At 40.9% G+C, this 24000-nt stretch overlaps 1 protein-coding gene across 13 annotated transcripts in view; it reads left to right on the top strand.

Moving 5' to 3' along the window:
• The window catches only part of CADPS (calcium dependent secretion activator), a 474942-nt gene extending 451411 nt beyond the window's left edge, over positions 1 to 23531 (top strand). For all 13 annotated transcript variants that reach the window (XM_054551945.2, XM_054551946.2, XM_054551947.2 and 10 more), the window contains 2 exons: positions 18689 to 18793; positions 22293 to 23531. In XM_054551945.2, the coding sequence (XP_054407920.1) occupies positions 18689 to 18793; positions 22293 to 22472 (285 nt within the window). In that variant the 3' untranslated portion in view covers positions 22473 to 23531. The remainder of the gene's footprint in view (positions 1 to 18688; positions 18794 to 22292) is intronic.
• Positions 23532 to 24000: the final 469 nt, after the last annotated feature.

The raw sequence follows: 24000 nt of genomic DNA on the forward strand, positions 1-24000 counted from the left end.
CAACCTGCTTTACAAAGGAAAAAAGAATAAAATTAATCCAAGACATTCGTGGCGTAATACTATTTTCTGCCCTCGGCTTTTCTTTTTATAACTTGAGACATGCAGCCTAACAGTCCAGCACAAACAATAGCACACTCCAAAAAAACCCAGACCCTGGGCATCCCTCCGTCCCTAGGAAAGAACTCCAAATGAGTCTCCAGCCTCACACACAATATTATTATGAAATCTGACATTGTCATAGCCAAATCCTTGGCTTGGGCAAAGTCCCCCCTTCCCCCTCCTTTGGGGGGAAAAGGGGGAAGCGTCAGGAGGGGTGGGGGAACGAAGCCAATCAAAGTTAAAATAAAGTCTCTTTCTAGCAAGACTACTGTCTATAACATGTTGTTCCTTATAGAAAGTGGGATATGGTGGCATTTGCTTGATTAACTTGCTCGACAAAAGTGACAGCTGCTGTGGGTGCATGCGGATAAGCTGCACGGCGCAGTTCCGCCTTTGTACATCTGTCAGCAAAAAGGGAAGAATAAAGAGTGAAAAGAGACAAATTGGTCCCAAAAGACACTCCATTCAACTTAGGAGGTTTGCCCCATTCAGGCGCTCGCTGTGCGCCTCAAGTACTGAGAGCTTATTCAATTTCATTCACTCTTTCGAATGAACCCACAAGTGTTTAATTTCTTATTCTGTCACCTCAAAAGGGTGGGGGGTGTGGGGAGGAAGGGGGAGGGAGCCTTGTGGACGGGAAGCATTGACGGCAAGGCAGAGTGATCCGGGCCTCACATATTAACTCATGGTTAATTTATGATTTAACTCTCTGTGCTCAGGCCCTAGACCCATCTGAACACTTCAATGGGGGACCTGACGCAGATTTCTTACCTCCTGGCTGGTGGATCCCAAACCATCTGTAGCTATCGAGGGCACCCAGCATGTTGAATGTGTATCTTGTATAAGGACAATGGTCTGAGGTTTGTGCCTTTTACAGAAATGAGATGGCTGGCTCCCCAGGGTAAGGTTTGGGTAAGTGATCTGGCAAGTGTGTGTGTGTGTCTGTGTGTGTGTGTGTGTGTGTGTGTGTTCGTTCTCCCTCCCATAAAGAGAAAAAAAATAGAGTCATATGCAGTGAGAAGTAGAAAGAGGAGAATACGGTTTCCTGAGAGTAAAAATAAAGCAAGAGGAAAGGGCGCCATTGGAGGCAGAACCCAGCTGTACATGGTGAAAACACATGTTAACTTTTAAAAAGCAGCACTTTGTCTTTATTTTCCTCATTCCTGGGCCCCAGGCATCAGAACCTGTTTTCTAGACTCCCTTAATTGGGCAGTCGCTATGGACACCCAAATATTTCCTCCTAGGAGATCAAGATGCCCTCTCCATCCACCTGTGCTGCCTGCCATGCTCTCCCCAGTCTGCTGCCATCTTCCCTCCTCCAGCCTTCATGCCACTCTGCCTTCTCTTTTGAAACCCAACACCCCTCCCAGCTCCTGGACCACCATCTGAATATTGTCCCTGCACCCAGTCCTTGTATGTTGACTGCTTTTTGGAAACCACTCAATGCCATATCCAGCTCCTAAAAAGATCATGCTCTTCCCTTATGAGAAATCATTCCCCAAAGAGCTCATGTTCACTGAATTGAAATAGATCTAGTTTCAAAACTGTTTAGAGGACTTTGGAAAGTGTTCTTAACCCAGTTAGAGTTGTTGGGTCTTATTGTCTTCAAATTCTAGGATTCCAGACAGTACCTTTTAGATGGTATATTTGTGTCCTTTCACTATCTGCTTGGAAACCAGCTGTGTGGTATGATGTAAAGCATTCCATTTACCTATTCACCTGAATTATTTCCATGCAATAGCCTGGAAATTATGTACATACATAGACCATGCTTTTGTATGTTGAGAGTAATGATGAAAACCACCTCAGCCCAGGAAACCAACTCCCTAAAGTTAATTTGAATTTTCCTAAGTAAGAACTTCAACTTTGGCTCACAAAACTCTAATGATTCATGACTCTAGAAAGTTTAATGTGTGCAAATTATGAAATTAGCCCTAATATGATTAGCCAACCCTGTTTTAAGAAGGCAAAGTTGGCACTCCACTTTATCTTTCCGTTCTGTACATGAGTTACTATCCTTATTTTAGAGTATGATTTCTATAATCATTTCTATATGGTATGCAAATTTCTTATTCAGTTGCTTACGTCAATCTGCTTGCGAATTAATGCAGTTCACTCTAAATGCAGTTCCCATACCTAAGAAGCGATCAGGGGAGTGGGCAGATGCTGTTCGTGAACAATCTGAATTCAGTTCATACGCTGAATGCTTCTCCTACATCTTAAGTTCTGGTATGCATATCAGAGAATAGTTTTCAGATAAATTATTCGCACTGCTCACATGGATAATGGGTGGTAGGATGTGCCACCAAAACTGGAATTTTCTTTTTGACATAATCGAGCTTTAAAAGATTGAGACGACTTGAAAGTGCAAATTCAGATTGTAAGTATACATTTTCTCAAAACAGTAAGTTCCTTTGAGAGGATGGAGGCTAAAGGCATGGGGGTCCATTTTCTCAATGCACAGGGAGGCCTATGAATAAATCCCCCAACATATCCGGAGAAAAATAGGCCCTAGAAAAAGGTATTGTTAACAGTGGTCAGTATGTTAATGCCCAAACTGCACACCTGCCCTGGGAGACCCAGGTGGCAGACAAGGCCTGGTTAGAAGCTGATTGGGGCTTAATCACATTGGGCTCATTATTTATGTATCTTGAAGAAAGAAACGGTCTGAACTGAGAAATTCAGGTACATAAGAGAGCCATTCCTTTTCCCTTACATATCACAGTTTCCCGCTTTGCTTGCAGAAATTAAGGGGTCAGCTTCTGATGTTTGCTGCAAAACTTTTCTATGTAACATGTCACAAAATCGAGTTTTCCTGATTTTGCTGTGATAGGTCCTGCTGTTGAGCCAGGGGTAATAGAGCAGCTGGTGTCTGGCCCATGTTCCATTTTTCATTTAGGATTTGACCATTGGTTACATTTTTATTTAATTTCTTAGACCCTCCGCAGTTTCAGAAGTTATGTTGTGTACAGGCAAGCACAGATCTAATCTTGACATCTAAGTTAGATTCTTTCTTTCAAGGCAGCAGGGCCTTGGAGGCTAATCAAAAGAGATAGAGGGGGGAAGGTATATTTTGATACTTGGGTACCTTGAGTTCAAAGGTGGGAGGGTTTTGAAGGTTTTTGCCTTGCTCTTCATTTAACTTGATATTAATAGGGCATTCATGTAGTCATAGAAAACATTATTTATCATCCGGGCTTGGTGGCTCACACCTATAATGCCAGCACTTTGGGAGGCTGAGGCTGGTGGATCACTTGAGCTCAGAAGTTTGAGACCAGCCTGGGCAATATGGCGAAATCCCATCTCTACAAAAAAAAATACCAAAAAAAAAAAAAAAAAAAAAAATAGGGCATGGTGTTGCACACCTGTAGTCCCAACTACTTGGGGTGCTGAGGCGGGAGGATCACATAAGCCTGGGAGGTCGAGGCTGCTGTAAGCTGAGATTGCCACTGCACTCCAGCCTGGGTGACAAAGTAAGACCCTGTCTCAAAAAAAAAAAAAGAAAAAAGAAAACATGGAACCCATGGGCTTCACAGTCTCTGAAGGCTCAGAAACAGGAAAAATACATAAAAATTAAAAGCCAATTTATTACATATGAAATTACATTTCCTTTTCTTCCTTTTTCATAGAGAACAAATTCATATAAATATTATATACTATAGAAATGTAAAATAGGATTTAACAAGTCATTACTTCTTAAGGTTGTTAGGAGAAGTAAATGAGTTTGAGTCATATAAACTGCTTGGAATAGTGCCTGATATATAATAAGTGCTCACTAAATATTTTCTTTTCTCTTTTTTTTTTTAAGATACTGGGATCTCACTTGTTGCCCAGGCTGGCCTTAAATTCCTGGGTTCTAGTGATCTTCCCGAGTAGCTGAGACTATAGGCACATGTCATTGTTCTCTGCCTACTTTTATTATTACTATTGCTAGTTTTTTGTTGTTGTTGTTTGTTATTTTGTTTTAGAGACAGAGTTTCACTTTGTCACCCAGGCTGGAGTGCAGTGGTGCAATCATAGCTCACCGCAGCCTTGGAACTCCTGACCTATAGTGATCCTCCTGCCTCAGCCTCCCAAAGTGCTGGGATTACAGATGTGAGTCATTGCAATATTATTAATGTCACTGTAGAACTTTTTTCCAAATCAGATTCAATGAGACATAAACATCCTGAGAGAATTTAATGGGTGGCTCATGAAGAATAGTTCTTCTGTTCTGGCCAGGGGCAGTGGTTCATGCCTGTAATCCCAACACTTTGGGAGGCCGAGGTGGGTGGATCACTTGAGGCCAGGAGTTCAAGACCAGCCTGGCCAACATAGCGAAACCCCATCTCTACTAAAAATACAAAACTTAGCCAGGTGGGGTGGCACACACCTGTAATCCCAGCAACTCAGGGGGCTGAAGCATGAGAATCGCTTGAACCTGGGAGGCGGAGGCTGCAGTGAGCCGAGATCGCACCACTGCACTCCACCCTGGGTGTCAGAGCAAGACAGTCTCAAAAAAAAAAAAAAAAAAAAAAAGAATAAAAGAAAAATAGTTATTTTGTTAAATACATTTGGAAAAACACAAAGTTAAATGGACTTCTCTACTACACGACTTCTCAGAGCGTTTAATATGCTAATGTGGCACAACAAATCAGAATCACCAATAGTGTTCAGACAGAGTACAGCATACAGTATGCACACATGTATTCACATATACATTCACAGGCCAGTGAAAAATGCGAAGCTAGAAAAATGTATGCTTAGCTGGGCACGGTGGTGCACGCCTGTGGTCCCAGCTACTTGGGAGGCTGAGGTGGGAGGATCACCTGAGCCCAGGGAGGTTGAGGCTGCAGTGAGCCGTGATCACACCACTCCACTCCAGCCTGGGTAACAGCAGCCTGGGTGATGACAGAGTAAGACCCTGTCTCAAAAAAAAAGAAAAATGTATACTAATGTCACTTTTAATTCCTTTTTAAAACTTAGAGTTAAATCCCTCTGAGTAGTCATTTTGTCCTGTCTGTGTTTAGCCCACTGATACGATAAAATAGCAATGGTCCCCCAGGAAGAACTTCCAGTGTTCCTCCTACCAATCTTTGAGAGACCATAGCTGGAGACCTGAGTGGGAAATGTAACTTTTCCTGCAGCTGGGAGGCTGCCGGTCTCTGATGTACACATGTTCTTTTCTTTTTATTGAGCATTGTTCGGTGTCTTCATGTTTTTGAAGGAGTTCCACAGCCTCAAATCCATAAACTTCAGAACCACCTCAGATTCAAAAGGTTTGAAAAGGCCCTTACTCAAAATTTCAAAACAAGTTCTTATTCTAGACAAAGAGAGGAGTCGACTCTATTTGGAGCTTTCCAGTCCAAGTATATGTCACCGTTTAAATAAATAAAAAGACACAAACTGTCTGGATTGGTTAACTGGGCTGGGAGCCCTGTGATAAGAGGTCACTGGTGTGAGTTACTATGGTAATTGAGTAGTATCAGCAATAGTTTTGCTCTCATGAGCATTAAAGCACATAATAATAGGCAAACAACAGTGGTTAAAGCAAGCAGGTAGGATTACTATGTTCTTTTGTCAGAAGTATATAATGTCTTGTAGTCAGTTTTAAAGACTTCTCAACCCCCAAATCCACCCCACCGTCACCTGCTGAGTAATTTTGTATGCTTAATCTCCTGCCCTCAACTCCAAGCTCTCTGCTAATTTGAGGCAAATGGGTATTTCTGACATTAAATAGGGCAGCAAGGAAGCTCTGACCTAGAAAACCCGCATTCTGAAGCACTGAGAAAAATATTCTTTCAAACAATTTTGTTAAGACTCTTTTGAATGACGAGGGAAAAAGAAAAATAGCTTTCACTGAAACAGGAGGTTGCAGCCTCCCAAGGAAGGGTATTTTGCAGAACAAGAAAAAAGGAAAGAAAAAAGAAAGAAAGAGAAACTTGCAGAGCATCCCCACTCCCAACTTCCCCCATAAAACTTGTCACTTCGCATTGCCATCCGCTACCCCAACAATAATCACTCCGTGCCTATTGCTAATTGCAAGCACAGCTGAGGCCCAGCGGGGAACCCTTGCACAGTCTCAGGCCTTTATACGAGGCTCAATCTGTTGTATGGCACTTGTTCACACACAAAAAAACTACCAGCAAAGGCAGAAAGAGGCAGAGTCACAGGTTTCTTGTAATCCCTCTGCCTCCCCGCTGACAGCCCAGCCCTAGAAGCATTCCTGGTTTTGTCCTCCTCTTTACAAAATCTGAAGTGACCTTAAGCTACGAGCATGTCAGCTTTTGAATGTCGAGTTGCCGGCTTCTTCAGGTGCATTAAGGAGTTGGGGGGGGCTACATCTGGCTTCTGCGTGTCTGTTTGCAGCACCCCTGGGGCGAGCTGTGGCTTCCTGTAACATGTAAAATATGAGTGTGAACTCAGGGTTCATGGCAAGGAACAGGAGGTCATGCCTCCATTCAGTTCTAAGTAAAGAAACTGGGAGTTTGCAGATGTTTTTCTGTATGTGTAATGACACCAACCCCCTCCCCAGCCACCGAGCAACCGAGCGCCGTTTTTTGATAAAATGTGCCACAATCAGTGTGCTACTTGCAGATTTATTCATATCAATTTTTGCAATTTATATATTCAGAGACAAGATTGCTATTTCGGCACCTTTATGTTGGATGTCGTACGTGTGCGTGTAGAGAAAGAGGGAAAGAAGTATGGGGCGGGGAGGGTGGGCAGAGAAAGAAAAGAAATTAAGCCTGTGCCTCGGGCCACCAGCTGGGGTGTTGTCAAGGAGACAAAGCATCAGACGGGAGGGTCTGTGTCCCGCTTTTGCCCAGCGGTCACTTCCTGCCCAGACTTGGAGCTGGGATATCTATTGCTTCTGGCCCAGAGGAAGGCCCAGAGGAATGGCTACTTTGAGGGGAGAGTGGGTTTGGGGGGGTTGGGAAAAATCCCCCAGTAGACAAGGCCCAGGCCACTTGAAGAAAGGCCTTCCCATCCTCTCTGGAGGTCAAGAACAGGTAGGCCCGAGAAGAGTTTTGGTGTGGCCTCTATTTGGGCCTAGTGGGGAGCTCCCAGCCCTTCCTTCCCACCTTCCCACCCTCTGAGATGAGAAGAGAATTAAGCCTCCTGCAAAATTCCCACTTGCAGAAATTTCTATTCCCAGACCCCGAAGCCTCACACTGTATTTTCACCAACAGAAGACATTGGTTGGGCGAACAGGGAGTTTAATCCTCCCAAGCCTGGGGAATAAATGCTCCTCAGTGGGGCAGTGTTAATTGCTGAGCTTGGTGCAAAGATCATTTTGAGGCATTTAAGAAATACATGATTTTTATTAGTATAACTGTTCCACGTAGGAGTTATTTTTCAGCAAAGGGCAAAAGCTTTGCCTGCCTTGCATTATTAGCCTAATTCTACTTAATTGTTTCCTAAAATAAGGGCTTCCTGAACACACATTCCAAACCTTAATAAGTCTGTTGTGGTGGGAGTGATTCTGGATGGAGAGCTGTTGCCCTTTTGGGCAACTGGGGTCTCAGGGCTGAGTATTGCTTGAGCAGATCTGGCTTGAAAAATTGGAGCGGGGGCTGGTGGATAAGGGACAGGGGAGTCTCTGTGGAAACATATGAGGTGACGTGGTACACAGTGTAAAAAAATGCATCTTTTTCTTGTTGTTTGGACCCAATCCTCTATGAGGATTCTCAGTTCTCATCTCTGGGCTTCATTTAATTCTATTTCACAGATTTAGAAATGTTGGCCCCGTGGCATGTTTTAAATAAACCAAATAAATGACTGAGCAAATGCTACCAGATTTGTTCTTTGTTCTTCATAATCTCAAAATTCTGTGGAGCCTTGAGAGTTTGAGAAATTGCCTCAGTCCTGGGATGAAATGAAATGACCACAGTCATCTTACAAAGAAATTTTTTGTTTTTTTAAAGTATGTTTGGGTGTGCCAGATTAGAATATGTACATTGCTACACTTCTGTTATTTCTTAGGCAAAATTTCATTTTAAGTATGGGAAGTGATTTTTATTTCCCATCTTTCTTTTGTCATAAAAGCACACAACAAAAAATGTGCCGTCTTAACCATCTCTAAGTGTACAGTTCAATAGTATTATATAGATTCACAGTGTTGTGCAACCGATCTGTAGACGTCGTTTCATCTTGCAAAACTGAAACTCTCACCCATTAAACAACTCCCATTTACCCCTCCCCTTAGCCCCTGGTAACACTGTTCTACTTTCTGTTTCTGTGAACTTGACTGTTCTAGATACCTCATATGAGTGGAATCATACAGTTTTTATCTTTTCGTGACTGACTTATTTCATTTAGCATAATGTCCTCAAGGGTTATCTATATTGTAGCATGTGACAGGATTTCCTTCCTTTTTAAGGCTGAATAATATTGCATTGTATGCATATACCCCATTTTGTTTACCCATTCATCCTCTGATGGACACTTGGGTTGCTTCTACCTTCCAGCTATTGTGAATGAAGCTGCTACGAACATCAATGTGGGAGTATCTCTTCTAGATCCTACTTTCAATGTTTTGCACCTATACTCAAAAGTTCCGCTTTTGAGTAAGTATAATGGTACTTACTCAGGTTGTGGAAACCGGAAAAGTGGTATTTGCTTTTGGGTTGGAGGTAGTATTCCTAATTGGAAATTCACATCAGTGCCTCTGCTTTCCCATCTTATGCCTTCGTGTCTTTAAGTTGGTATCAATGAGTTGAACTTTGGCTTAGTTTTCTCATTTAAAGATGGTGCACCATTTCTAGCAATATCTTATGATTATTAGGAAAGATAGCCTTTCTGAGACCATCACACCTCCTCACTGATGACCACCCACCATATTGAAAAGTGGGATTGGGTAGGATAGAGAGGGATTTTGTGACTTGTTGGGTTTTAGACAATCAGATTGATTCAGAAGCAACATACTTACTTGTATTCTGGCTTTGGCTAGCTAAAAATTCCCCACAAAATGTGTCTTCCAGAGAGAGACCCCTAGATAGTGCGTATAAGCTAAGCTTTGGATTAAACTCCCCTGCTTGATTTGCTTTTAGAAAGGATCCTTCTGGACTCTTGCCTCCCCTTGAAATTTCCCCCATGCAATAGGACTGACTTGGGTCAGAAGGCTGAAATGCATTAAGTCAGGAGTCTACATGTGGATTCATCCCTTTAATCATTCGTTTAAAATTTTGATGCTAAAGAATTACTTATTACACATTTTACAGAGTTGGAATTTGGTCATGAATAGATAACTGCTTATCTTAATAAAAAATCAAGATATTTAGGACCTTCCTAAGGGAGTTAAAATAATGCTCCCAAATGTTAAATCCCTTATACCTTCCCATAGAAGCAGCAAATATTTTAAGCAGTAACAATTTAAATATATCTTGTAAATTATTATGTGTTTTGCATTATCTCTTCCTAATGAGAAAAGGCTAAAGGCAAAAGAGGAGCTGAATTCTCTCAGCAGCAGGTTATAGAAAGCCATAGTCTCTGAAACTGTAGTTGTAGCACGTTGTCTCAGACTCCTCCGTCAGTGAGTCCTCAGGGAGCTGCCATCCAAACTTTAGGACCCGGCCATCCTGAAAAGCCACAGCATTGATAGCTTTGTAAAGACTTCAATGGCATGGGTTTTTAGGTATCCAAAGAATTATGGATGTTAAAAAAAAAAAAAATCCTACCCTCAACTAAAAATGACACTTAGGGCAGCTGAGAAGGTCATTCTCATTATCTGTACCCTCTGATTTTGGTGTCTGATTAGAGCTTCGGTGTCTGATTATAGCTTTGGTGTCTGATTATAGCTTTGTGCTGTTAGCTGCGCGTCCTGAAGCTGTGACTGGGAAATACCCATTTCTAAGAGCAGTTGTTTTGAAGGATGAATCCTGAATTATAGCAACACTCAAGTAAGGCAGAAGATTGTATCTTTCAACGGCATACTGGTTTTTGAACGCATTTGGAGGATATGCCCTTTTAGAAAGTATTTGTTCAGCCCTTGGGAAGCTTTGACAAATCTGGAAACTTGCTATGAACTGCGTGCCGTCCTTTAGTGCTTTGCCCACTTGGCATAGATGGCTTGAATGTGCCAGGGTTTCTTTGTCAGACCCTCTGTGAATCTTTGATTAGAACACCAAATACAACCAGATCCCCGGTGATCGTTAAACCTGAGAGACCCAGGGGGCTGTGGAATTTTGGCTTAGGCTAATGAAGCTACAGGGACTTTGGTGGAAGTGTAAAGAAACCCTGAATGATGCTTTTCACATGTTCTTAAATTACCCAAATTGTAAGGAAGAAATATGCATTGAAAGCTTCAAACATAAAATATTTCATTACAGTATTTCAATATAGCAATTGAAATAGGTTGTAGGGGTTTTTTCCCTTAAATAATAGTTCACTTTTGTCACCAAAAACAAAATGAAGAACTTGGTCACATGGGCGTGGTCAAAGTATTATCTTCCTCTTTGACTCCTTGCCAACAAACAAAATGTTATTTCATTAGCCCCTCTAGGCAAGATGCTGTGCCAGTTTCTCTGAGGTGTGGCTGTGTTGGGTTAGAGAAAGGGAACTTTCCAGAGAAAATATAAAAATCCTCCAGCATTCAGTTCAAAAACACCGACTGGTTACCAAACAGTTACCAAATTACCTGCTTGCTCAGGCGTTTTTAGAAAAACAGAAGCTGCTCAAAAAGGTGGCATTTGTTTGATTGTTTGTTTGTTTGTTTTTTTTCAGAGACAGGGCTTTGCTCTGTTCCCCAGGCTGGAGTACAATGGCAAAATCATAGCACTGGAACCCCAAACCCCTGGGCTCAAGCAATCCTCCCACCTCAGCCTCCTGAGTAGCTAGGACTACAGGCACACACCACCATACTTGGCTAATTTTTAAATTTTTTGTGGAGACGGTGTCTCACTGTGTTGCTCAGGCTGGTCTCAAACTCCTGGCTTCAGGTGATCCTCCCACTTTAGCCTCCCAAAGTGCTGGGATTACAGGCACTGTGAGCTACTGTGCTTGGCCTGCTGCTCAGAAAGTTTTGTACAATCACACTTAAGGAGTTGTGATTTCTTATTTGGGAAGCAGGGTAGGACAACATGGCTCAGATAATAATACCCAATACTTAGTATGTGCCTGGCACTGTTATACGCGCTCGGCACCTAAATAACTCATTTAATCCTAACTAGGTTTTATTATTATCTCCACTTACCAGATGAGGAAACTGAGGCACAGGGGTGTTAGGAATTTGTCAGGATCCAAACACAAGTGGTCTGAGTCAAGTGCATTTTCTTAGCCACAGGTTGCAGTGCCTCTCAGAATTTTAAGTCGATGCTCCATCTCTTGCTAGCTGCTAGACCCCTTTACTTCTGAGTCTCAGTTTCCTCATCCGTGAAGTGAAACTATGGATGATGATAAAGATTCAACCATAGCACTGTTTAGAATTTAGATATGAACTGCCCAGGCATTTAATGCTTTGCTTTCCTAATATAGATGGCTTGAACCTGCCAGTTTCAAAGGAAATACATGTTTAGAAATGAACTAACAATAGAACTCAGTTCCTAGTGGATTTCAGCTGTCACTCAGGATGGAGATATATTGGACTGAGTCACAAGTTTTCAATCAAAGAAGGTGTGTAAAGGTGTGTGTTTCTGCATGATATGGTTATTTGTTCTTAGGCCATTATTTTTTAAAGAGCTCATTTGTATGATATTGGGCTAAATATTTCCCTCACTTATAGGCATGGGGCAACATATCTTGTTGGGAGTATGTGTGCGTGTATATATGTATGTGTGTGTGTTGCTAAAAGTGATTTACTACAGTATGTGTGTTATACTTCAATAAAATTTTCCTGTGAAGAAAAAAGCAACACAGGAAGAACTGAGTTTGGATTAGACTATTTTCACTGGATTTGTGACTTTGCCTAAAATTCTTCTCTTCTAGTGCTTCCTGATGACATCTTTAATTTCACATGAGACAGTTTTTTTCCCCTGACATGAAAAGGCTCTACCATTTTGCTCTCCTGATTCACTAAAAATTGTAAAGCCTATGATATGTAATTTTTCAGAAATTTTGATCAATGTTATAGCTTTTCTATCTCTAAAACTCTGTTAGGAATATTCAGTCATTGTGATGAAGGCAACTTTTCTAGTTTCTTCCACTAGCAATTGATGAGTTACCAACCTAAAATAGAAGAGGAGGTAGGGTGATAGGGGACGAGAAAAATTGTGCCAATGCTAGCCAAGAAATGGTAGCCTTCGGCCTCATTCACCTTTTTCTAATCATTTCCCTTAAGAGTCAGCAATGATTGTCTCCCATCCATCAGTTCTTAAGGCTGTTGAGTGGTTTTCCATGGGGATGCCCCTGAGTCCCCACACTCTGCTTAGCAACTTTCTATCTTCATAAAATGTAGAATCTTTCCAACACCAAGCCAAGCTCAGGCTCTAAGAGAAACAGTTTCAACAGCATTGTCCTACCCACGCACTTCTTTGAGAATTTCAAAGCTCAATGAATTTGCTCTAGGGACACCTAGGACTAGAGCTGTTTCTGTGTAACCAATCCATTACTTCTATAAAGTACCAAGTTGAATGCAAACAACTTTTATACTGATGTAGTGGTAAATAACCAACTTGAAACTTGTCCCACCACTTACTAGTTGTGTGACCATAGGCTGCTTATGTAACCTATCTATGCCCTTTTCTCTCATCTACAAAGCGAGGCTGTTAATAGTGTCAACATCTTGAGTTCAATTCAATGATTAAACTATATAATGCTTGTAGTATATTTCGTGTAGTGTCTGAACATTATAAGGGCTCCATGTTCAATGAGTAGGCAACTATTCTTATGAATTGAACATGCATGTAAGTGCATATGGGTGTATATTAGGAATCCCGTACAAAATAGTACTTTGCTGAAAACAGTAGACTCTAAAGTCCTACGGAATTGTCTGGTCTGACAGGGGTTTTTGTAAGTTCAAGGGATAAATTACTCTTGTGACAAGTGAGTATGAAAATACAGTCAGTGGTTCTATCTGCTCTCAGCCACTACTCCTTCTTTCCACTGCCACTCATCTGTGATATATGGCTTGTTCTGAAAACAAAGGTACCATTAACAGTAATGTCTTTGTAGGATATCAAATTAACATCAAGATGTTGGGGGTCAGGAATTAAGACTCATGTAAATGAGAGTGGCTATCATGACAGAAGACATAACTGCAGTAGCAATCATTGTAGCAACACTCTATATAGCTGATTAGATAGTATCCAGAGCTAAATGAAAGCCCATTTTCTGTGAATCCTATAATGTCCAATAAGGTGTTAATTACTCATCTTGTCTCTCAAGCCTAATCCCTTCCAGGGGGTAAAGTTTCCAGGGGAACAGTGAACCCAAGAGCAGGGCTAGAAAGAGGTAAGTGAGCAACTTTTCTATCACAAAATTTAAGGGAGAACCAAAAAATATAGTAACCAAGATAAATAACATTTTAATACAACATTTTTGTAAAATCAAAGTTAGTGCAAAAAATCCATGATGACTGAAATATCAAAATTTTCATTAAAGACAGGATCTGATCCTGCACTTGTACAACCCTGTCCTACTCCCTCACCCTAATCCTGGCCTTAGTGAACCCGAATGTTAGAGAAGAAATATTTTATGTTTAAGGATTTCTCTACGTGAAGTCAGTATGTTTGCAGGGCAGAATGGGTGACCCAAATGTATCTGCATATTAATGATCTAAGCTTCTTACTAGAAACGGAGGATCAAAAAAATGTCTTTCTGTCACATATTGAAAGTATGTCCATGGGCCAGGTGCAGTGGCTCATACCTGTAATCCCAGCACTTTGGGAGGCCAAGATGGGCAGATCACCTGAGGTCAGGGGTTCAAGACCAGCCTGGCCAACATGGCAAAACCCCATCTCTAGTAAAAGTACAAAAAATTATCTGGACATGGTGGCTTGTACCTGTAGTCCCAGCTACTCAGGAGGCTGAGGCAGGAGGATCACTTGAACCTGGGAGATAGAGGTTGCAGTGAGCCAAGATCATGCCACTGCACTCCAGCCTGAACACAGAGCAAGACTCTGTCTCAAAAAAAGAAAAACAAACAAAAAGAAAGTATATCCATGATGTTTCTGAAAGGGATAACAACGGTGGGTAAATTTTATTGAGTCCTTACTATGTGACACTCACTCTGCTAGGCCCTCCACATAAATGATTTCTTTTAATGCTCACAGTAATCCCATGAAGAGAGTACTGGTATTAACCCCAAAAGGAGACTGAGGGTCAGAGAATTAAGTAATTTCCTTGAGGTTACCCAGCCAATAAGTAGCCAGTGTAGGGTGAAGCTGTAACTCACCCCACAGGGTTTGAGAAATCACTCATTCTGTGTCTGAATCTTTTTAATTCAAGACGTAAATCTAGGTCAATATAGTTTAAAATGTGCTTTATGAACCCAAAGTTTGGGTGGTGATCTACCAGAAAAAACTTTACAACACAATTGCATGGTTAAGGGGCTACTTGTGTGTCCTACAAGGCATGCATACAATTCCAGAAATATTCCAATGGGAATAATTTTCTTCACCACCACATGACTTTCCCTGGTAACGTGTTCTGCTTTCTCCCTTGTTTTTGGGAATCTTTTAGGTTGAGAGAGGGAGAGAAAAAAGAGAAGAAAGATGATGATGATGATGATGATGATGATGATGATGATGTTGATTGCAGTGGTGGACGTGGTGGTAGCTAACATTTATTGAGGCCTTATCATGTGCCAAATGCCGTTGTGAGTGCTTTATGAGCATGATTTCATTTACCCATCAGAAAAAGCCTATAAAGGCTAGTTAGTCTCCATTTTCATCAGGAAACTGAGTCTCTGAGAACGTAAGTAACTTGCCCAAGATCAAAAACCCAGGTGGATGTTAGGGCCTGTGCTCTTAATCACTATACTGTAGAAAGAAAGAAGAATTAAGTGGCAGATTTTTAGATAAGCCTTCCAGCTTCTTTTAAATAGAGCCTTCAGATCCAGTTCAGCTACTGAAGAAGTTCCCACCTTTCCAAGGGCCCTGTTGTCTATGATGGGCATCCTTTTGGGTGACAAGTTCAAAACCTTCACAGAATTTTCCCCAGAGGGCATATTTTAAAGATGCCCAGGCTGTTGGGGGCTTTATTTCTTTAGTGCTGTTTTTTAGGATTAAAGTAGCTTTATTTAGCAAGTTTCAAATTAATATATTTGAATTAAAGGGAGGCAGTAAAGGAGTAGAAATTATACTTAAATACTTAGTACATGTCATCAGCCCACAATTCTTATTTCTACAGACTTATATTTTACCGAAAAGTTAGTGCCCAGGTGTTAGGGTAGCTCTGGAAAAGGCATATCTGAACCACGGACTAAACAAAATAGGGAGCACTTAAAATATTGTATTAATTTCCTCTTTTGAAGAATCATAACAAATCTGCTGCATTCCCATCCATCTCAAATAAAGCAAACCCGATTAATAAGCACTGTGAGCCCCATGAGGAAGAGCAGACCAACCGAGACACCAAGGATTGTGCTGATAAATGTTTAATGACTGGCTTTCTGGGAGGGAGAAAGCCCTGGTTTGTGGCATTTGCCAATTTCCATGATGAAAAAATCCCCCACGAAGGCCTATTTCTAGCTATCAATGTGATATCCCTGAACGCGGATTTGGGAAGAGATGTGCAAGATCGGCTGTCATGACCGGCAAACACACTGCTCCATCCCTTAGGGAGGAGGAAAGGAAGACAGTCCGCTCTTTCAATGCAGTGGCTATCCTGGAGAGCTGCTGCTTCTGGAGGCACTCACTGTGTGACATTGGCAAGTCACTTCACCTCTCTGGGCCTTTGTTTCCTCCTCTACAACAGATAATGTGGAAGATCCCCTGTACCTCTAACATTTTAAAGTTCTAGAAGGCAGTGCCTCCTGCTTTTTCCGACATCCAAATGCCTTGAAGCGCCTTTCTGGAAAACCAAGTTAGCACTGTGCTGCATCCAAAAGTGCCTCCAATTTCATCTCCTGAGCATAAGGTTTGGAAAGGAGTGACTTACTCCCTTTTGCCTCTTTAAATGTGTAGCCAATGGGGCATCATACATTTTTTACACTTCTTTTGCTAGATGTGAGATCCAGGAAGGAAAGCATGGATGTTCCAGGGCTTTCTTGTTCTCCTGGGGTGGGAGGCTGCGTGTGATGCACTGATTCATTGCTGTATGCAATTTCTACCTCCCTACCCTTTCGGCAGCCGAGCAAGATTGTTGATAGTCTCCTACCTTTTTATTTTTATTTTTATTTTTTACTACTAGAAGCCATTTACAAGAGTGGGAACTGCTTACATAAAATGGAGGGGCGGCAGGGGGTTGCGTTATTTTATTTTATTTTTTTTTTTCCTGAAAGGTGGCACGTCTCTCAGCAAAGAGAAAAAGGCATGTTGCACAAGGCTTGCTGGCAGTGATATAAGCCAGCGCCGGTTTGCCTGTTGTCACAGCCAAAGCAAAATGCCACCTCTGCCTAGAAGCCAGAGTGCCACACTCCTCTTTTGTGTCCCTGAGATGTACCCATCATGAGGCCCTGGAATTGTAGGTTTGGCCAGGAGGTTGCCAGGATTGCTCGAAGGTCATCTTCCAATCCCAGGAGGCTGGGGGTAAGGGGAGGTTGATCATAATTCTCAAAATAGATCTGTTGAGCCCCCCAGATTACATGTCAGCTACAACCAGTAAATGTGGAATTTGAGGCCTGGGGTTAGCACAAGAGAGCCCCCCAGTTGCCAGGAGTAAGGTAGGGCTGCCAGAATACCAGTGACCCAGTGATCACCCTGTCCCTGGGCCCCTTCTTAACAAACCCAGATGCAGTGACAGCAAAAGCTCCAGAATCCCAAGGCAGGAGGTGCCAAAAACACCCCCCAACAACCACTACCAAAAAAAAATTTTTCAGTAAAATGTTCTCACCCCTAGAGGGGAAAACCTGTCCATGCCTGAAGCAGCTTGACCCCAGCAAACACCCTGCCTCCATGGAGTGAACTGCAAATCTCAAAAAAAAAAAAAAAAATCTACTTCCTACCCCTCCTGCTCCCTGGGGAGGGACAGAAGGTTCCTAAAACTGACAGTTTCGCCTCCATGATCTTTAAAAGAGCAGAAGTTGGCTGTGAGGCTGCAGTGCTGCCTCGATTGGGGTAGTGTGGTCTCTGTTGCGGCTGGGCTCCAAAGAGAGCCACAATTGGCTCTGATGAGGAAGGAGCCTAGAAATGAAAGATTGCAAAGAGGGCTTCTGTACGCCATGGCTGAGACTGTGTCGTTTCTTGCAAGGTGAAACTTGGCAGTTCTACCTTGCAAGTAAAAACCTAAATTAATTTTTTTTAAGAGAAATTAAGTCAGAAACAAGGCTTCGGAAAAACTGTGAGTGTTAGGCATAAACTGATTTTGGATGATCTTTAGGTGAGAAAGGGTGGAGTTACCATCAGAAACATGTTTTTATTTATGCTTTTCGAATCCCCACTGGTGTGCGATGTGTGTGTGCGTGCGCGTGCATGTGCGTGTGTATTGGTTAGCATGAGAGTATGCATCATCTCAATTCTCTAACCAGTCTTTCTTTTTTGCATCTTTTCTATGCACAGTTCATATAGATCCCCTATAAATAAATATATAGGTCCATCCACACCTTTTCATTTTATTTGTAAATTGTTTGGTATAAGCGGCAGAGCGTAATGAAACCTGGTGAAGTTTAAAAGATTAGATTTTTTTTTTATACTGACACTTCATAACACTGTTCATATGTCTCCGAGTGAGATTTATGAATATATGAGCAGTACTGCAAAATTATACTGCACCAGAGACTTCCTGCACCACAGGGGTGGCAGTCTAAAGTGACACAGCTTCAAGCATTTTTCACAGACAAGAAGCAAAATTTAACCCCCTTAAGGGGAAGTATGATTTCAACAGCTTGAAATGAGCTCATTTGTAGATGGTTTTTTTTTCTCTCATCTTCCATAATTTTTTGGTGTTAAGATTAAAACAGATTGCACAGCCAATGTAAGGGCACATAAGCTGCCCAGAGTACAGTTTGGCCCTTAAAGAGAAATCTTCATTCATTGTCTTTATCAGCACTCCTCAATCAGGTAAATGAAGATAAACTTGCCCCTAAATTCCTAAGGCTCTCAGCCCAATTTCCAGTATCGTACTTAGCAGAGAGGGTGTGGAATTTTCAAACAGTAAGTGGCAAGGAACATCAATTAATCCAGTGGAGAAGCCCTCATCTCTCTGGAACCAAAGACAATGACATTAGGAAATAATTAGTGTATTGAATATAAATGGTGTAAAATTGACCAATAAAAAAGAGAATCAGAAGTGCAAAAGATGGTCTCTATGAATTGAAACATAGGAAATGTCTGTCGTGGAAGAGTTCAATTAGATTCAGGGTCCTAACTGGTCTGTCTTAGATTGGTCCAGTATCCAGTACCTTGTAATTTTGTATAAACTAACGTTCATTAATCTCTATGCTCTCAAATTCTCTTTAACCATTTTGTTTCCTCCTGGAACAGAGTGGGGTACTCAAACATTGCCTGCTCTCTCTCTGCCCTATAAATGCTCCATGATGTGTTGGCTGGAGAACTTTTGTCTCTTTTTTCAGCAATGGTACAACAGCTCCATGAACGTGATCTGCACCTGGTTGACGGACCGGATGGACTTACAGCTTCACATTTATCAGTTGAAAACACTAATTAGGATGGTAAAGGTAAAAGAAAAGATAATTATTCTTCTTTGCAAATAGCTTACTGAAATATATTTCACTGGCAAGCTGCAAAGCTTAACACAAAGAATATTAGTTTACATATAAAATAGTATCTCATACAAGACAAACCTATGCAATTGTTTTGTGATGCATGATAAATGTGTTACTCAGACAGCAAAGGGAAATTTAAGACAAATGAATTTGATATCTTTTTCCAGAGAGGAAAAATACTTTGTTTTGCCATGCAAAAATACTGCAGAGGCCATCGTGTCCTTTGCATTAGACTTTCAAAAACTGGCTTTTGGTGCCATTATGTTAATCACATCCATTACCAATTTCATTTATAGTTTAATTAAATAAAATTTTGCCACTATTAATTTAATAGAAATATTTACCCCCAGCTATTTCTAAATATGTCCTGTGATCATTATCAGAATGCAAATCAATATCGTTCTCATAGTTAATTGAAGTAGTTCCTCTTACAATGCGTGTATACAATCAAATGTAAAGGATCACAAAGGTGAGATAACATACCCTGAAAGTAGCTTTTTCCCTTGTTCTTGTGTGTGCGGCTTGGACTAATGATTATTATTTCAGTGTGAAATCTCAGTGGTTTACATGAAATAATAAGATCACAGAAGGGGGTAAATAAATTTTTGATCATTTCAGTTTCCATTTGATGCTTCACCATAGAGGGTTTTAAAACATTCCTATGCAAAAATCTCATTCAAAGCACAAAGTCCTTTAAAATATTTTAACAGTAAATGTAGCTGAATGTCTATTTCTTAACAGTTTGCCAAAAGTCCCTGCAACACCCACTCCTGGGCACCCCACCCCCACCCCGTTTCTTAGTCTCTTTTGGATCAGCACCATTTCACTTTACCCCAGTGCTGACTTACAACCAATTGCTGTTCCGTTGTGTGTAATTAAGGAGAATTATTATTATCTGCATTTGATCTCACAAAGCATCCACCCGGGAAAGGTTATAGACAGCAGTGTATTACAGCTCTTAAAAAAGGAATGTATACACTTAGACTGTGGACCCAGCCTCATTTTCACATTTTTTTACTTCAGTTCCTTAGGACCAGCTCAATAGTCAAGTGGTCGCCTGATCACTTGAATTCCATTTTCTGTGCATAAATACACTTTGGGGAAATTTTCTGTTTGACCCTTATTGGGTAGACATGAAAAGAAGATAGAATTTCCATACTTAAAAATTATCTTCCCATTATTTCTATTTCCAGATTGGTGTTGGAAATTAACAATATTTTATGAAGGAAAAATATAAGTCAGAGGGGAGGTTTAATCTTGGCCTTTTGCCAGAACAAAAAAAAAATGTGGTATGAACCACAGAGAAGGGATACAGAAATGTCACTGCCAAAGGAACCCCCTTCACTTTTGCAAAATGTGGGTTCAGCTTAACTCATGCCACAACTTGGAGCTATGAAGCAGAATTCACAACCTTTAAACCAAGAACATCACCCAGAGGCCTCCTCCTCCAGGGCAAATTTCCAAGGATAATTGGCTTTCTTTCTTGCATCAACAGCCACTTCATTTATTCATCCATTCATTCATTATTCAGCAAGCATTTATTTATTCATTCAACATTGGATAAATATTAGGTGGGCCTCTACTTGTATATTACTAGATGGAGGATTCAAAAATGACTAGATGTGGTCTCTGCACTTAGGCATTGAGAGTCTAGTTGGTATACACGTTGCTATGGAATTTGAATAAAAGAGAGAATACTGAAATGCTTTTTACCTTTATTTTCCCCATCATATTCTGGCAACAATTATGTTATTCTAAGTGGCAACAGAACAAATGATTGAAAAGTACAAAAATTTAAGTTAGTTGTGTAGATATCTGGCCCACACCATGCCTAACATTTATTCAGTCTCTTACCCGTCCCCATCAAAGTGAAAACACTGTTCAGATAGCTGTCTAGCTTCCTCCTCTCAGCGAGCCTTGCAGGTTGACGCATGATTGAGGATAACCTTATAATTTAATGTCTAAACCAGATTACTTTTTTGTTATTGGACTTCAGTAAGCCAAACTGGGTTCACTCGTTAACTCTGTAGTCATTACAACATGTGACCTTCAAGAGGGTTTGACATTGTGATTGTTGCTATCATGACTGCATTAGATGGACTATTAAAAATAGAAATAATGGGCCGGGCACGATGGCTCACGCCTGTAATCCCAGCACTTTGGGAGGCCGAGGCGGGTGGATCACAAGGTCAGGAGGCGGGTGGATCACAAGGTCAGGAGATCGAGACCATCCTGGCCAACATGGTGAAACCCCGTCTCTACTAAAAATACAAAAATTAGTTGGGCATGGTGGCGGGCACCTATAATCCCAGCTACTCAGGAGGCTGAGGCAGGAGAATCGTTTGAACCCCGGGGGGTGGAGGTTGCAGTGAGCTGAGATCGCTCTGCTGCACTCCAGCCTGGGCGACAGAGCGAGATGCCATCTTGGAAAAAAAAAAAAAAGAAAAAAAAGAAATAATGATGGGAGTGGTGTTGACGTATGTTAGCATTCCTTGTCTTGCCCCTTTAGCAAGTTTCCTATATCAATAGGAGAAACAAACAGCAGAATCAGTAGCTGAAATGATATGCAGTGTGATGAGGAGAGTTGTAGTTAGAGACCTTTTAAAAAAAAAAAAAATTACAAAGTAGACAACAGCCAGATGCTTCTGGTCATATTCAATTAACGCTGAAGGATTTCTAGAAAAACAGTCCTTGAGATACCTAAGGAAATCTGAGAGAAACTGCCTGAAGGAACAAAGAAAGAACTTGTGGTGTGGTAATACCAAGCCATTGTTCTTGAAAAAGAGCCAAATTTCTTTCCTGAGACCATAAAGTTGTGAACGGAATAGATACAGTTCTTTCCCAAGGAGATAAGAAATGAGTCACATGCCTGCAACATATTGATGAGGCATTAGCGCTCCATCTTTCTCATAATTGCCGCTGCCTGTAATAGGTTTCATATACCAACATACATATGTCTGTCTTGTGAATGAGACAGAGGGATATCAGTACAGCTTATGCAGTTACAAGACTCAAAAATACTAAAACGAGACTGCAACAGAAATCACAAAATACCATAATCACTCAATCCATTATTTATATGTTATGGCCCCTTCCTGTGTGTATCATATTACATTACACTAACCTAAGAGAAAGAACCAGTCCACAAAAAGGAATCAAAACAATTATGGAAAATTTCCCTTTATGGAACTGAATAAACACAAGCTTATGTTCTTTGCTTTGTCTCATCTAATATAGTTTATCCTGTTACTATTTCTCATTTTCTGTCATTCAAAGGATCTCAGTTTTCAATACAAGTGAAATCTAAGCACAGTGGCTTTTTATTTGACAATGCATAAAGTGTGATATTTAGCTGAAGGTCAGTGCTCTCACACCCACACCTGCTTTTACCTTCTCCCTCCCCATCATGGTGATGAGATCTCTCTTATCGTTGTATCTTTTCCCTCCTTAGAAAACCTACAGAGATTTCCGATTGCAAGGGGTCCTAGACTCCACCTTAAACAGCAAGACCTATGAAACGATCCGGAACCGTCTCACTGTGGAGGAAGCCACAGCATCAGTGAGTGAAGGTGGGGGACTGCAGGGCATCAGCATGAAGGACAGCGATGAGGAAGACGAAGAAGACGATTAGACCGTTTGGTCCTAGAGTCCGCTGGGACAGAGTCCTGTAATCAGTGCATGTCCTTAGTCTGTTAGTTAAACCCATTAGGGAATTTTCTGTCAACTACCATGCCCATGAGATGTTTATCAATACAACTGCCATTTTAGCTATGTGGTACCAAGATTAGCAAATGACCTTCATATCCACTGATTTCCTGATGTCCATGTCTATATGTTTACAAGCAATATGGAGCACCATTCTTTAAATACTGTTCATGGAGAATACATAGTCTAACCACTAGGCGTGTCCCTGTTATCAGCAAAGATCAGTGATGCTTCATTCATGTACTATGTATGCATTGGTGGTAAATGGATGTGAGGGCAAGTACACCAAGCACATTCACTTTGTTTCACGTATGTGGATGCCAGTTAATTAAATGAGTACATAAATAAATTAATTAAAACACATAGATCTGCTTTGTGTTTTTATTTTTATTTTTTGAAAAACAAAAGGCAAGTCTCCAACAATCAACTTTTGATTCTTTCTGATTCTTTCCCCTAAAACTAAAAAATGAACCCCTTGTGTCCTTGTTAACCCATCCTTTCATTTACTTATATAATTAGCCAAAAAAAGGATGGCTACATACCAATGGATTGATTCTCTTAATTGCCACGGCAAGGGGGCAATCCTATCATGACTTAACATCAAGCGCACAGTTCAAAACTACTGTCTTCTGTCAAAGTTTTCTCCTCTTAAATGTTATTTTGCTTTTACGTCTCAACTGTGTATGTAAAAAAAACGAATATTTAAATTACAACCCTAGACTAAAAATGTGTTTATAATAAGATGTGGATATTTCCTTCAGTAGATTGTAACCATAATTTAAATTATTTTGTTCCACACTGTTTTTTATATCTGTCATGTACATTGCATTTTGATCTGTAACTGCACAACCCTGGGGTTTGCTGCAGAGCTATTTCTTTCCATGTAAAGTAGTGGATCCATCTTGCTTTTGCCTTATATAAAGCCTACAGTTATGGAAGTGTGGAAAACTGTGGCTTCTCAATAAATATTCAAATGTCCTAAGAATATACGTTTGGGTCTGTCTTCCTCTGTCTCCTTTGAATGCCAGAACTGAAACACAACAAGAAGAAATTGGAAAGGGGAGGGAAGAGGTAATTTTTGTAGAGTGTTCTTGAAACTGTTGGAGTGGGTCGTTTTCAAATGCTCGTAGTTCTGCATGAGAGACTGCCTAAAATTCCATTAATTCAGACTCCACTAATTCAGAATCCGTGGGCATTTGGACATGTTGGACAGATTACACTTGCATTATAGGATAAATAAGGGTTTGCTAAGCAAGTAAGTAGTGTAAACGAGAGAAATGTTTCTCCTGTACGAAGAGAAGGCCAACAAACTGTTTTTAAGCACCACTTTAACAGCAGTGTTTGCATTCAAACAAAGTGTGTGCCAATTATATATGATTCTTATATATTTGTTAAAGCATTTTAAAAGATTCCCTAAGATATGGAGTACTCTACTCACTCCTCAGGCCCTGTCA

The sequence above is a fragment of the Pongo abelii genome, chromosome 2 (genome assembly GCF_028885655.2).
Source record: "Pongo abelii isolate AG06213 chromosome 2, NHGRI_mPonAbe1-v2.0_pri, whole genome shotgun sequence".
In the NCBI taxonomy this organism is placed as follows: domain Eukaryota; kingdom Metazoa; phylum Chordata; class Mammalia; order Primates; family Hominidae; genus Pongo; species Pongo abelii.